Below are 14,733 nucleotides of genomic sequence, written 5' to 3' on the forward strand. Positions count from 1 at the left end.
GAAGGAAATACTTCAACTCAATGGGTAAGAGCTGTTGCTGAACTATTTCAAGACAAGAGGGGGAAAGGAAGAGGCAAGAGTTATAACTAAAACTAAGTATTTGGGAAATGTTAAAAAAATGCCCTGAAGCTACTTTAACAGATACAGAAAATCTGATGCAGCATGGTTTTCTTGTTCTCCATTAATGTCAAGTAATGCTTTCAAAATCTCTAGTGAAAGAAAAATAAGACTTAACAGAGACTGACAAAATTGGCTCAAATGTGATCTCAGATTCTTAAGCCTAATGCCTAACTGGTGTCCTATTTCATATTCTGTAGAAAAAAAAAATCTCTGGCCTCTTTTCACCACTATAAAGTTCTCTGAAACATTATTATGATAAATATGTATCTATTTTTATTTTCTCTTTGTGTAAATACATACTGTCATCCATGGTATTTTTGGTACTAGCTAGGGATTTTTATTATGGTTCAGTGTCTTTATTCAGGCAGGAAAAAGAACTGAATGTGAGACCTCTCTTCTTACTCAAAGGCCTGGGACAGGGAGTCCAGCTTCAGGACTGGTGGATCAGTCCCACTGTTATGGCTTGGCACATTGGGTTAAAGGTCCCGTCACAAGCTTCAGAAGCAATACTAATCAATGTCAAACACACAGAAATACTGCAGCCGAAATTGCAGGGTTCAGTGGTCTTTCTCATACATAATTAAGCAAATAATCATCTAGCCAATCTGCAAAAAGTCTTTTAATTAGGAAAAAAAACCCTCAAACTTTATCAGCAATCACCTTGTCATATAAAATGTTTCCTATTGCTTAAGAACAACAGAAGTGGAAAAATCCACTGGGATTTAGATGCAAAAAGCTGGTCAATATTAATGTTTGGAGTTCTTTTACAACACAAGCTGCATTTTTTAGCATTTTCTTCTTTTAATAGAGGCCAGCAATATGAGTTATCTGAAGATTGTGAAATTTCTTCGAAGATGGTATCATCTTACAGCCAGTATGGTTGTTTGCATATTGTTTAATTGGCAGGATTCTTCCTGAAGTCTTCAGAAGTGGGTTTTTGTTGTTTGGGTTTTGTTTTGTTTGTTGGTTTTGATGTTGTTGTTGTTATTTTGGGGGTTTTGTATTTTGTTTGTTTGGTGGTTTTTGGGTTTTGGTTTTTTTTTTCCTTAAATGAGATTCTGGATTTGCATATCTCCATTTTTATCTAAAGCCACACTGGAGCAACAAAAGCTACAGCTGACAAGAATGGAGCAACTTCCCTGCAAGATCCGTAACCCTGGACTTTTGGAGAAGCTAAGGCACCTAAAAGCAATGGACACCCTTCAAAGGCATGTACATAATCAAATAAATATCAAGCTGTGGTTACTTTGCAAATATTAATTTTGTTTAACTAAGCATCCAAATTAATGTCTAAATGCTGAAGTTATCCAACACATTTAAGACAGCATTAAGACCCATAAAAACATAGCTCAGTAAATGAAGGACTAGTAACTCAAAATGCATCCCTTCCAACCCCCCGAGTGTTATGGGGTTATGGTGATATGGCCTATGGCTGTGCGGGGATTTGCCTGTCTCGAGCACAAGGTCCCACAGTTTCACTTGCAGAATTGTCCATGCACACGAACAAACGCAGACGCCACAAAGGAGGGTCACTGATAAGCAAGCGGCTGTGTGATGCCAGAAGTGTCCCTGCGGCGCACCTGAGGAGAGCACAGCCAAGGGCTCACCAACAGCTCGGGGTCCCAAGCCCCACGAGCTCAGGCTGGAGGAGCTGATCTTGCCCTGGTTTTTATCACACCCACGCGCCCTCACAGCCTCTCTCAGCTGAGCGGGCATCCGGGGCCGCTGCTGCGTCCCTCCTCTCGCCACGGAGCTGCGGGAGGCCGCCCCGAGCCGCCCTCCATCGGCGCCCACCGTGCCGCGGCCCGCAGAGCTGAGGGCGGCAGGACGCCTCCCCCCCACCGGCGCTCCCCGTGACTCGCTTCCTCCGCCGGACGGGAACTGGGCGGAGTGAGCGGCCCTGGCCCCGCCAGCGGAGTCGTCCGGGCGTGCTCAGTGCCTGCAGAGCGCCGCGGCTGCCTCCGCGGGGACGGGACGGAGGGGGAGAGGGAGGGACGGACAGACGGACGGACGCACGCAGCCGAGCCCCGCCGCCGGGGCGTGCCTGCGCTGCGCACCCCGCTTCTGCCAGGGCTCCGCCGCGCTGCAGCGCCAACATGCCCGCCGTCGACAAGCTCCTCCTGGAAGAGGCTCTGCAGGACAGCCCGCAGGTAGCGGCCGCTGCCGGGACAGCCCGTCCGTCCGTCCTTCGGTGTGACGCACCTGAGTGCTCGGTGCCGGCGGGTCTGGCCGGGCCGGGGTGGGCTGAGAGCAGGCGAGAGCCGGGGAGAGGGGTGCCGAGGGCGGTGCGGGGGGATGGCGCGGCGGGTCAGGAATTGGTCGGGGCGAGCTGAAGTGGTCGAGGCGAGCTCGGCGGTCGGAGCCGTCGGGGAGCGGGGATGCGCTGAGACGCGCGGGCGGCAGCCGTGCGGCCGCGGGGGCAGTCTGGTGTCCTGCGGGGCGTTCGTCGGGGGAAAAGCAGGCAGAATCTGCTCCTCGGCGTCCCCCAGCGAGGGGGACACTGCGCCCGTTCTCCTCACCCCCCCTTAGTGAAACTGCTGTGGCTTTTTCCTCGTACCGTCCCGTCTGGGTGTGCGCTTGCTGGACATAAAGGTTGCCTGGAACAGCCGAGATGTGTCGGGGAAGGACAGGTGGGCTCGGTGCGCCGGCTTCCCCCGAAGGGAAAACGACACCTGTGCGCAGTGAGTCACCTTGCCCCGGTGGCGGAATAGGCTGGAGGAGTGTCACCACCAGCGTGCCTGATCCTCAAGGGCCGCAGTTTCCATATAGGAGCTTCCATGAGGATAAGTGAGGCGGATACCACCGAAGATGACGTCCTTTGAAGGGGTGTGAGGAACGAAGAGAGGCGGTCGCTGCCCTTCCCTTTCCTTCCCGAGTGCGGGCAGGGGAGGATATTCCTCCTTTGGCCCCAGCGTCCCGTGCCCCGCCGCCGGGAGCCGCGATGTGCCGCAGCTGCACAGGGCACCCCTGGCACTGTGGAAGCCCCCCCGAGAAGAACATGCCGTGTCTTGATGTGTTCAGGGGCTGGTTGAGTGGAAGAGAGAAGTAACAGGAAGGGGAAAGAATGGAAATTTCGCTGGGGGATGTGGAAGGAGTTTTGGGGACAAAGCATGGTGTGGAACGAGATACAAAAGTAGTTGGTGAAGCAGGGAATAAACAAATGAGGGCAGGGTGGATCAGTATGGGTGCAGCTCCCAGGTAAGCCTGTGTTGTAATCCTAAGTCGTGTGCTGATGGATCAGGAGGAGGAATGACTGGGTAAGCTGTAGAGCAGATTGCTGCAAGGTGTTACAGAGTCTGTCATGAGACATTTTGGAGGAAAGATTGGAAATGCACTTGTCAGGACTTAGTGAGCTTTGGGTCTTAATTGCCTCATTTTATCCTGGTTTTTTGGTAATTTCACAAAATCTCATTCTAGTAGGATGGGTTTCATCATCTGTTTGATGTGGCGTATTTGTAATCATCCTTAGGAATTTTAAACTCTGGGCTGGAAGAAGTGTTGAGTAATGTGATGTTACACCAAAGTCAGCCCTGCTTGGAGCAGAGGTTTGGACAAGGTGACCTACAGAGTTCCTTACCAGCCTGAGCTTTTCCATGTTCCACAGTTTGCCAGAATGTACCAGATTCATTATGGGTAGTTAGTAACATTTTTAGTGTTAAACTACCCACTGTGTCCTAAAGCTGAAGAAATGGACATGCAGAAGAAATGAACTAATTTACCTCTTCAGTCAACACTTCTCTCAATGATAAAAAATATAACACTGACTGAAAGCAGCTGAACAATGCAATGAACGGAATTTGGAGGTCATCATCTTTCCTGTGTCCTGAAATGAAGGCTGTCAACGTCTGCTTTGCAATCACTGGAATACCAGGCAATGCATAAACCTGGGTATTGCCAGGATGTTTTACCCTGATTTGGTCATTGGTTTTTCTTCAAGCTCTACAGCTTTTGGAGGGGGTGACGTTTAATTTTTATAATGGCCCAGTGTTGCTAAAATATATTATTGTCATGCAAGGAAGAAGAAGCGGGTTTTTTCAATCTTTTATATTTTTGTTACTTTTTTCACTGGGGAGAGCTTAAGATTCACAAAATCAAGGCAAAAAGTTAGTCTCTATCCCACAGAAATAAGCAGCATAGCATTTTATAGAATCAGTTACTTCCGCAAGAAGGAGCCTGATTCTCTCCTGCTCTCTGCAGTTACAGGAGTGCAAAGGGATGGCGAAATGAGGATATAATCTCACTTTGCATAATCTGTGGGAAGTATGTGATTTACATGCAAGACCAAGGAGAATTAACCAAAGTTATTTCTTCATCAGATTTCTGGAACTTGATTTATCTCTCCCCATCAGTACAGTACTTTTGTCTTGATTTGTCTCCAGACTCTGGCTGAAACAAGCCAGAATTACAATTAATTAAACAATTAAGAAGTGTCTTAATTTTGACATGTTTGGCTACAAAACACAGAAAAATTTATGTCAGCAGTCATGCTAAAATCAAGGGAAGTACTTACATGAAACTAGAATTCTTTTTTCCAGTCCTTGCAGAAGCTGAGACAATGTTGTGAATAATGGAGCCTCCTAAATGTCAGCTTAATATTTGGATTACTGATTTATTTCAGCAGAATTAGCTTCTATTCCAATATTTGTCAAAACAGCAAGAAAGAAAATACATACATGCTGGTATTTTGTTGCAGTGATTTCATGTGGTATTCTTAAATGTAAAAGTTTCCAAGAATAACTTCCAAACTGTCTGAATAATTTATTGTTTTTATTATTTTTGAACAATGTGGTAATAACAGAGGCCAAGACTTTCAGAAGTTGGTTCCTGGAGCTGTTCTACCTCAAACCGTATTTAGGCAAATGAAAAATCTGAATCTGCAAAAATTCAGTAAAATTTACAAATGCAGCTGACATTCCTGTATTTAGGAACCTTTTCCAGCAGACAGAAGTGTGTGATTTGTAGCCTACTTCAGGCAATTTCTTTACAACCTTTGAATTTTGGCTTGCAATTTGGCTTGACAAACATTGTGTCAAGTTTTATAATTTTTGCTTTTCCCAGATTTATTTTTTAACCATCTTTGTATCCTGTACTTTTTATGTGCTATTGTAACACAAATTGAGTACTGCATAGATACAAAATAGTTTGTTGACATTATTTTGCTTTACATCGTTGAAGATAAAACATTTGAAACCAGATATTTTTAAAAATCAATATGTTTGCAGTTACTGAAATAATATGTTAATGTGGAAAACTCTCAAAATCGTGCCACTGTCCTTACAGGGAAGTTCTGTACAAAGGTGCTTTAAACATTTGGGTTCCTGGTATAAATTTCATTGACTTGGACTTCTCTTCATTCTCTGGTTTTTATGTTCACCTAATTTGAGAACAATACTTTGTAATGCATATTCCCTTACATGCTAGGATCTCAAACTAGCTTCCCAAACTGCCAGCATCTCTCAGGTAGGGGGTGTTGTAGCAGCTCAGCACATCAGCCAAGTGAACTGTTGAGAGCTTTTAAAGCTGCTCCCAGGAAGAAGGTTCTGAAAAGAACTCAAAGACTGACTCCCAGGTCATGTATTTTAACCACTGACCAGCACTAGTTTCTGACTTGGATACTTCTCAGCAGAGATGAAATCATAGTTAATCATAGGCCAGAATTCTTGAAGGATGCTGGTGTTGAGTTTTCCAGGATGAAGAAAGTCTGGGCAGAGAGTTTTGCAGAGAAGAAAAAATGCCTTGGAAAATGCACGTGCCTTCTATCAAAGTAGTGGATTATCTTAAAACTTTGAAAACAAATTTCCCAAAATTGAATCAGGTACATTAGAGATTCCTGTAAGAGGGGGATAAAAGGCCTTGCTCTTTTACAGGACTGACATGTTTATGAAAGTATTGGAGTTTATGTGTGCCCCTCATGTAAGCAGATGAAGCTCATTAATATCATAGGGCTTAGCTGTACAGATGGAGAGACATTTCCAGTTAGCCTCTAGTAGATTGGATTTATCAAAGCTAAGACTAAGTATGGATCATGAGTTTGTTAAAGAGACAATCTTTCCTCTTTAATTATTGTAAAGATCTAGCAAATTTTAGAGCCCAGCATTGTTCTGAAATATCTTTTTTATCCTATCTTGGGAGCTGTGTCAGCAGCATAATTCTTTATTCCTGACAATTCAATCAAAAAAAAACCAAGGGAATTTCTGTCTTTTAAGATAACACAAGTTCTTCCTTCCCCTTCCTGCTTGCTGGCTAGGATGAATTAGTGGAGTGAAGAAAGTACAGGGTATCTCTGAGTGGGTGTATCCTTGTGTGCCTCTTGGAGATGAACTCTCAGTTGTTTGGTCCAGTGACATCAGCTTGCTTTGGCCAGGGCCCCTTAAGAGTTGCTCAGGACAGTGGGGAGTGAATAACAGCGTGTAAATTATCTCAGTGGAAAGGGGTGCTTTCAATGCAGTCTGACACTGGAGAAGTAAAATGAGCAAGCAGTGGTGTTTGACCCCCAGTCCTTAACAGGGTTTGAATTACTGTCGTCAGGAAGATATTCAGGATTTTTTACATCCCTGATTATGGACTATTGGAAGGACTGTTAGTAGGAGCAAGAGCCTGGGAGTTGTGATGTGGCTGTAGCATTTTATTAGTTTGCATCCTTGTGCCTCAGTTTAACATCCATATAAAAGAAGCTATTTCTACATGTTTGGAGGTTCTGAATAAACAGAATCATGCAAGTCAAGGGCATATAATTTCTGATTGTTTTTTACTTTTTACTACCATCTCTTTGTAGTTGTTTGATTCTTTTTAATATTTTTGCTTAGGACTGAAAGCTTTGCTTTTTTTTCTTTTATTGAAGACTCGTTCTTTGCTCAGTGTCTTTGAAGAAGATGCAGGAACCCTTACAGAATACACAAACCAGTTGCTTCAGGCAATGCAACGAGTCTATGGTGCCCAGGTAATTTTTCATTTGTATTTCTTTTGTTCTATCTGGAGTAGAAGATAAATTGCTATTATGATGCTGTTATTTACATTAGAGTTGCTAAGTACATATTTCTTATGTGGTTTAAGAGGAGTTGTGGGTGTTTTTCATCTGATAGCTCAACCTCTTCCTGCCTTGATGCTCAGAAAAGTAGTATTCATTAAAAAAAAAAATAAGTTCTTTATTTTGTCTGCAAACAATTAATCAGAGTGAAACTGTGCTGTGTCCTTACCTTATGGTACATTGGGAGGCCAGCCTTGGCAAAATTGCTTGCCAAAATGCAGACACGATTCCCAGGTCTGCACACTGACTTTAGGCACCTAACTTTGATGCTGTGTTTCACCTCATGGAGGGAACTGCCCATGTCCATTGATTACAGAGCAGATGTGCACTTTGGGTCATACTAAAGTCAAGTACCTAGAGTAGTTGTGAAAGAAATGAGCAGGAGCAGAAAAAATAACATTTTCTAGATTGTTTACATGACCTAGATGACTAAATCCCTTTGAAAGTAAAACCTGTAAGAGAAATTGCATGCAGTGCTTTGGAAAATGTAAATCTGAGTGATTTTCAGTGAAGCTGATTCCCGTGCGCATAAAATTAGGTGCTTCAAAATTCCATATCTGGGTCTTTAAAGACATACGCAGTGTCTCATTTTTTGCAATATATACATGTTTTGCAAGTATTTACATAGGTTAAATTCCTGAGTTCACTAGAAACAACTTTTCTGTTCTTAAACCAGTAAATCAGAGCCCACTGAGAGATTAAGAGCTATGGGGTATTTTGAATTTCCCTGAGGAGTGCCTGATCTCTACATTATTAGAAATCAGCTCAGCTGTAAGTCTTGCTATAAGCAAGGTATATGTCCATTTGATGGGATTGCTCTTTGGATGACTGATAGTTTGACCTGGAGGAACAAGTTGCCCAGGATCTGGCTGCCTACACCTGGATGATCCAGCTTTGGAGAGCTTCACAGTCTCCACATCTTGAATGTTGTGCAAATGCAGAGCAGCCATAGGTTTGCAGCACAGCTTAGGTACATAGGAAATTATGCAGGGCACGGCCAAGGGCTTGAGAGGTGGCATGAAATCAGCACTAAAAGTTGGGGATAGGCATTTTGGTAGAGTCGCTGTGCTTTAAGAGTAACAACGAGTGTGGGCATGTTGTGTGGTAGGAATCTGACAGCAAAGACTGGGTAGGATTGAAATGGATGAAGAAGGGAATCAGGAGATAAATCTGATTCCTAATGTCCCCCCTGAGGGCTTCATGTCCCTTTCCACTGCTGATGACATTTTAGGATGGCATTTTAGGAAGTGGTTGCTCTATGTGATTCAAGAAAAAAAAAAGCGCTTTTTCTGCTTTTCTTTGCCTCTTCCTTTTCATCTTGGTTTTTAGCCTTCTCCATTTCTATTTCACCACAATTATATTTCCTTTTTCTTCTCATTGTCTCAGTACATTTACCCATCACTATTTTGCAGTACTACTGAGTCTACTTCATTTTTCCAGCACTTTTTCGCCACTTCTTTCCTGAACAGATGTAAGATGTACTTTAGTTTGATGTAACTATTCAGTCGCTTGTGACTATTTGATATAAAATCTGATTCTTTAAAATAGGTCTTTGGAGTTTGATGCAGTTTTGAGATGTAGAAATAGAAGGGTAATGCTGAATTGCCTACTAAATATAAAGTTAGTTATTGACAGTTAAGAAAAATGTATGTGGTATTTCTTGGCTGCCTAATCACAACTTGAGAGAAAAAGCACTTTTGTTGATATGTTATCTGGGCCTCAATAGCAGCATATTAAGAGATGTTACCAACCCTGTAAAAGCTGAGTATTGAGAAGCCACTTTCTGAATTTGCCTTTTTATTTTCATGACTTAAATTTTGACTCTGCAAAGTCAAATTTTCTCTTTGCAAAATCATTGTCATCTCCTGCTCTGATTTCCGTGTCTGTAAGGTAGGAATTACAGTTACTGATCTACTTTAAAGCAATGGCCATAAAATGACTGGGATCACAGTCAAGGCAGTCAGACAAAGCATCAGTGGGTTGTACTAGTATCCGGTACTGAAAATTCTGGGTTTATGCCCCCTCAAAACACTTATGACAGTTTAAACAAAATGTGAATTTTGTTTTCTTCTATAGTTTTTTCTGAACTTTAACATTTCCCAGATGTTTTAACCATGTTTTCAACATTTTTTTGGACTAGCTTACTAGAAATTTGGCATTTCTTCTGATGAAAACTCTGATTTTCATGTTATTCAAACCACTGTAGGTGTGATCAAATAACAATAATTAATGGCTCTCAAGAGATTCAGTGCAGAGTCTCAGGGGAGTAGCAATTAGTACCAACTGCATGCTGTCTCTAGCTGTGTCAAAACACTGCTCTGTGTGGAGAGCCACACTAAATTTGTAAAGTGACAGCTCAAACACCTTCAAGCACTTTGATCTGTGCATTTGAAAGGAGTGTGAAAAAGAAATACTTGCCCATATTTGAAAAAAAACCATTTAGGAAAATAGGAATCCTTTTAAACATCTTTTCAGACTTAAGTGTGTTCAAGCAGGACTTTAAAAAGAGTGTGAGGAGGGATGTGCAACTGTGTAGCAGTGGCTCTGCTGCCTGGGCTGCAGCTGGGTGATGCATGGATAGCAGATTGCCTTGGCTGCAAGGCCCTCAGTGCTTTACAAGCCTCTGGTTGCCCTGCAGGATGAGGACAGTGCTCTCACCTCCTGGGCACCCACACCACATGGGATCAGGTGGTAACTCTTTAGTGCAAAAGAAGCTGTGATGCTACAAGGTAGATGCAGTGTGCGATGCCCTGATTAAGAAGTCACAGGACCCAAAAGTGGCACTGGGGGAGTGAGGTTGCCCTGATGCCCTGATTAAGGAGAAGTCACAGAACCCAAAATTAGCACTGGAGGAGTAAGGCTTGTTGATCTGGCAAACCAATGTGATTAAAAACCATGAAGCATTTTTATATTCATCAAATAAACCACACCTGTGTGAGTACATACTTCCTTCTGTAGATCTCCCAGCTGTGCTGTAGTACTCTGGAATAGTTACCGCAGTAGTTGTCTTATACAGGAGATCTTCCTTACAGAGTTTATTCTTGTAGTGCTTCCTTCTTGTGTGCAAGCCCTGATGTTGCATCTGGCATTACTGCTGATTTCTCTGAATGTTGTGTTTGTCAGTCTGGATATTGTATTACCTGAGCAATATTATAATGCAGCAGCAAGCAAGGACTGTTAGAAAATTTAATTTGCTGAATTTACAATGCTGAGGTTCTTGCAATAGTGTATGAGCAAAGTGTGCCCAGTTTACCTTCCTGACCACTGTCATAGTAAATTGTTTTCAGAGCTTTGCTCTCATTTCCAGTTCTCCATCATGCTCTAGAAATGGCTGAGCAGGGAATCTTCACTTGAAACAAAATGCCTTTAGGAAACTTAGGAGACTCTCGTGTCTCTGCTGACTATTAGAAGTGATAAATAGTTGAGCAGGTGAGAGGAGAGTAAGGTGCAGTATTTTGTCATTGTAAAGATATTTCATCTCGCGAGTCCTGACTAGACCTGTCTAGATACAGGGGCAGTGATATCAGAAGAGTAGTACAAAGCAACAAATGTTGTATTTATCAATATATCTGGAGAGGGAACAGCATGGGAATTGTGAAGCATGATCTTGTTCAGCATCTCTGTCTCTGTGAGCAGTTGTCTTGTGATTCCAGAGGCACACAGGCAAAGCAGCAACAGCTGCTGTGGCTCACTGCCTTTTTACATCCAGACTCTTACAGAGACTTTTGACAATTATGGAACAGTCTTGGTTTATAGGTACCATGTTATGGGTGTCAGGACAGCTTGAATCTGCCAAGCTATTTTTAAAGTAGTGCTTTATAAATGTTACTTCTCTCTGCAAATTCATGATTCCTCATGTCTGCATTTTTCAACAGTGCTGCTTGTTTGATTTTCCTGTGTATTGCCTTCAGGAGGCTGTAACTCAGTAGTTGGGTGTCAGGCCGTTCAGACTTCGCATGGACTTTCATATTGATTATGTTGCATAGCTAACCCCAAGTGCTGAGAGTTCTTGCTTATTTAGCAAGTAAGCACTGATACAGCTTTTGTTTTAATTGTTTTCTTTTAATGTCTAAGGGAACAGTTGTGTTGGCTTTTCAAATTATAAGACCTTTTTTTTCCTAAAACGTTTTGATGGAATAAAAATTAAGTTAGCATTTTATAAACTTCTAATTTGACATAGAGAAGCTTCAACAGAGTGTTAGAATGGGACAGACATTTGCAGTAAACTACAATTGTCATCACTGACTTCTGTGAAATACTGTGTGTGTTATTATTCCATACTTGCAAGTTTGCATCATACCTCTTACCTTCCTGAGGCTTATTCACCATATATTGCTGACAGAGATAAGCAGAAGATTACTACATGAGAACTAATGCATTTAATAATATTACAATTATTTGTAATGCCATTACAAAGGCATGGGAGTTGGGTTTAGTGCTGCCTATAAAGTCAGAGTTGTCACCATGCCTGGAAGCAGGTTAACATTGTGCTAAGGAGGATCTGGGGATCTGAGGCAGCATGAATGTATAGATGCTCTGCTGATAGTAATTGTTTTGACAGAAGAGGTTCTTTCTGTACTGAACTAACCATCCTGTAGCTGCTTTTGGTGTTTTTCAGCAGAGCTTTGACTGGTTGCTTCTGTTGGAGCTACTGGATGATTCTTTGCTGAACTGTTCCCATTTGTTAGGATAGGATGCCATGCTGTGATCACCACAAGGGCAAGCCATATGTTAGCCTGATCTTGTAAAATGCTGTGCAGCCTGAGCAACCTGGTGATGCTTAGCTTCTGCAGCCCTGGGTTCATGTTTCCAAGCCATTTAATATGCAAACCTAAGCCTGTGGGTCTGTGCCATTTCCTAGATTGCTGGCTAATTCTGTTTTGTAGGAAGATAAGCATATGTAAAGGGAGCTGTGTAAAACTGTTGTATCAAGACCCAGTTCTTTCTGTGCTGTGCCTGATTTTGAAGGTAAATGTGTTGCCTGGTTCTGAAGGGGTGGACAGGCTGGAACTATCTCCTGGGTCTTCCACTTAAATCATATACCTGGATCTTCTTTCTCTTTGATGAGGCTTTAAGTTTTTCCAGATGTAAGCCAAAATTTATTATGTGTTATTCTGGACATACAGAGTGCATGGATAAATATGCTTGTTTATATGAAGCAGCCTTTGGCAGTTCTGTGTTACATTACTTGTAGTTTTAAAAATGCCAACTGTAGCTGTAATAGTAAAGTTGCTTTGCAGAAAGCTTCTTGGAACTGGATGTGCTGGAATAGTTCTGTGTCTTTGGAAGTTAATTTATAGGTCAACTTAATCTTTTACATGCCCTCAAATCTGTTGTCTGTTAGACAACTGTCTAGAGAAATATCTTTGGATTTCAGCAGATTAGTCCTCAGAGTTTATTTTGGAAAAATACAGACATCCTAAAAATGGATGGGCTGCCTCACTGGGAAATTGTAAATGGCATGGATATTTTATTACAGAAGTTAGAGAAAAATCAGTGTCTTCTGATGATATGAACAGCTTAGTGAATACAAGTGATAATGAAGAAAGTAGAATCAACCTGATGTCTTTACTCTGGGCACTAGCTTAGAAAGTAAGACAGACTTTGTTTTTTCTCACTGACTTATTTGAAGGCTGGGTCAGGTATTGAAGTAACTTGAAAATTAAACAATATTTTTTACATGAGCTGTTTTTCGTTTCTGGTAGATTAATGCTAGAATCAGGACCTGCTTTTGTTACCTTATCCATTTGAACTGGACTTAGAGAAATTTATTCGTAGGGCTATCATGCAAGCCAGGTTTAGAGAAAAGTGGAAAAAAAAGTCAGCACATCTGTAATCACTGCTGATTTAATGATACTTATTTATGTATGTTTTTTTATTCCTTCTGCTATGCTTTTTTTACATTAATGCTGCAGAGATGTCTTACCTGTTAAGCAAAACCATCTAGTGCAAATGAATTTATTTGCAAGGCCCAGTACTAGTTATGTTTCCCTTCATTTTAGAAGGCTTCAATTTCTGTTCAGGACTTTTTTTTTGAGTTTTTGCATGATATATCATCTCATTGATAGCTGTCCTACTCCATAAATGTGGGATGAATTCTGAAATGTCAAGATAATATGGAGGAGACGTGGAATCAGGAAGGTATTGTAGTTTTTCTTTTTCTTTTGCAGTGATACATTGCATTGCAGTCACTTCAGGACAAAGGAAATCAGTGTTGCTGTATCCATGGGAAAATGCCTTGGAAATAGATTAAAACCTGTTAAAATAACTTGCCTGGATTTAGTGGATCTATCAACTGAAGCAATGCAAATAACTTCTAAGTCTTGAAACTGAATGGCAGCAGGGTAGGGGGAGGGGAAAAGGCTGATTAGGAAGAAATGGGAGGAGGATTAAACTAAACTTTCCCAGATTAGTGTGTTTAGCAATGCAGTATTACCACTAGGTCAGCAGAGCATTTTGCTTCCTTCTTGTTCCTTGTGCAATGGAGTGTGTTTCAGCTTGCTAGCTTAATTTGATTTGTTTACAGTTTTTGGGCATGTGCCTGTTTTGTTTTGATTTTCGTTTGGGTTTTTTCCCCCAAATGATACAATGAATGATTTTATACCTCTAATGGGAACTAAGTCTGGCAGGTGTTAGGAGGGAGGATGAAGGACCCAAGATTAATTTTTCCACATGGGTAGGGATTGAGTGACAAGTTTGTGTTGCTCTGACACAAAGAACTGAGCCAATAAACGAAAAATGTGACCAGCTGGCAGCAGTGGGTTGTGAGCAGTGGGTTGTGAACTGTTGTCCCCAGATCAGCCTAAAATCCCAAAGTAAGTTTTGTGTCAGGCACACCTCTCAGTTTGTTCTGTATCTGGAGTAGTAGGCTACAAATGTTTGCTTGGGGTCTGTAATTAACTGTTGTCACCTGGTTGTGTACTTGGTAAGGCGTTGTTCGTTTGCACCCCTTTGAGATCCTCAGAGTTTCTGTGTTCTCCCATTATCCTGTCACATACTGGAGATCACTCCTGGGGAGCGGTGATCCCTGGAAGATGCTTATTCCACACACCTCTTTACACTGCCCATCTTCAAACTGCCCCACACAGATGAGTAGTGATGCCCTTTGAATATCAAGTGAGGAAATTGAGGATTGAGTCTAAAAACCAAACTGGCAGAAGCTTTGTGGATGGTGAACACAAAAGAACAGGATGTCTTTGGCCAGGGTTTTTTGGGGTTGGGGATTTTGTTTGTTTGTATCAGCCCATTATTCTGAAGCTTCTTTTAGTGTTAGCAAATTTAGGCCAGAAGCATGTCTTTTCCAGATTCAGAGCAGATCACAAAACTGCAGACTTTGCAGGAATAAGTAAATTGAAACAAATGGCAAAAAGAGGCATGTTTCTGATACTTGGTTTATTTCCAAAGATTTCTCTCACCCTGATCCAGCTGTACAACTTACAGGTGGCATCACAGTTGCTGTATGAGGACTTAGAGCTGGGTAGGAACTGCAAGAAGACTGTCTTTGAGATTGTGTTTATGAAAAAGATGGATGCCAGGTCTGCAAACTTCTGATTGTTTTTTGTAATGTGAATTTCCTCCTACATGCA

General features: G+C 41.9%; 1 protein-coding gene across 1 annotated transcript in view; it reads left to right on the forward strand.

Annotated features, from left to right (window-relative positions):
* The first annotated feature begins 2,126 nt into the window (after positions 1-2,126).
* Positions 2,127-14,733, forward strand: part of APPL2 (adaptor protein, phosphotyrosine interacting with PH domain and leucine zipper 2) — a 32,322-nt gene continuing 19,715 nt past the window's right edge. Inside the window, exons 1-2 of the mRNA XM_054271099.1 lie at positions 2,127-2,270; positions 6,962-7,060. Coding sequence (XP_054127074.1) covers positions 2,217-2,270; positions 6,962-7,060 — 153 coding nt within the window. The 5' untranslated portion in view covers positions 2,127-2,216. The remainder of the gene's footprint in view (positions 2,271-6,961; positions 7,061-14,733) is intronic.

This window comes from Melozone crissalis, unplaced genomic scaffold (assembly GCF_028551555.1).
Source record: "Melozone crissalis strain CALT ecotype California unplaced genomic scaffold, PUWL_Pcris_2 ptg000004l_1, whole genome shotgun sequence".
NCBI classification, from domain to species: domain Eukaryota; kingdom Metazoa; phylum Chordata; class Aves; order Passeriformes; family Passerellidae; genus Melozone; species Melozone crissalis.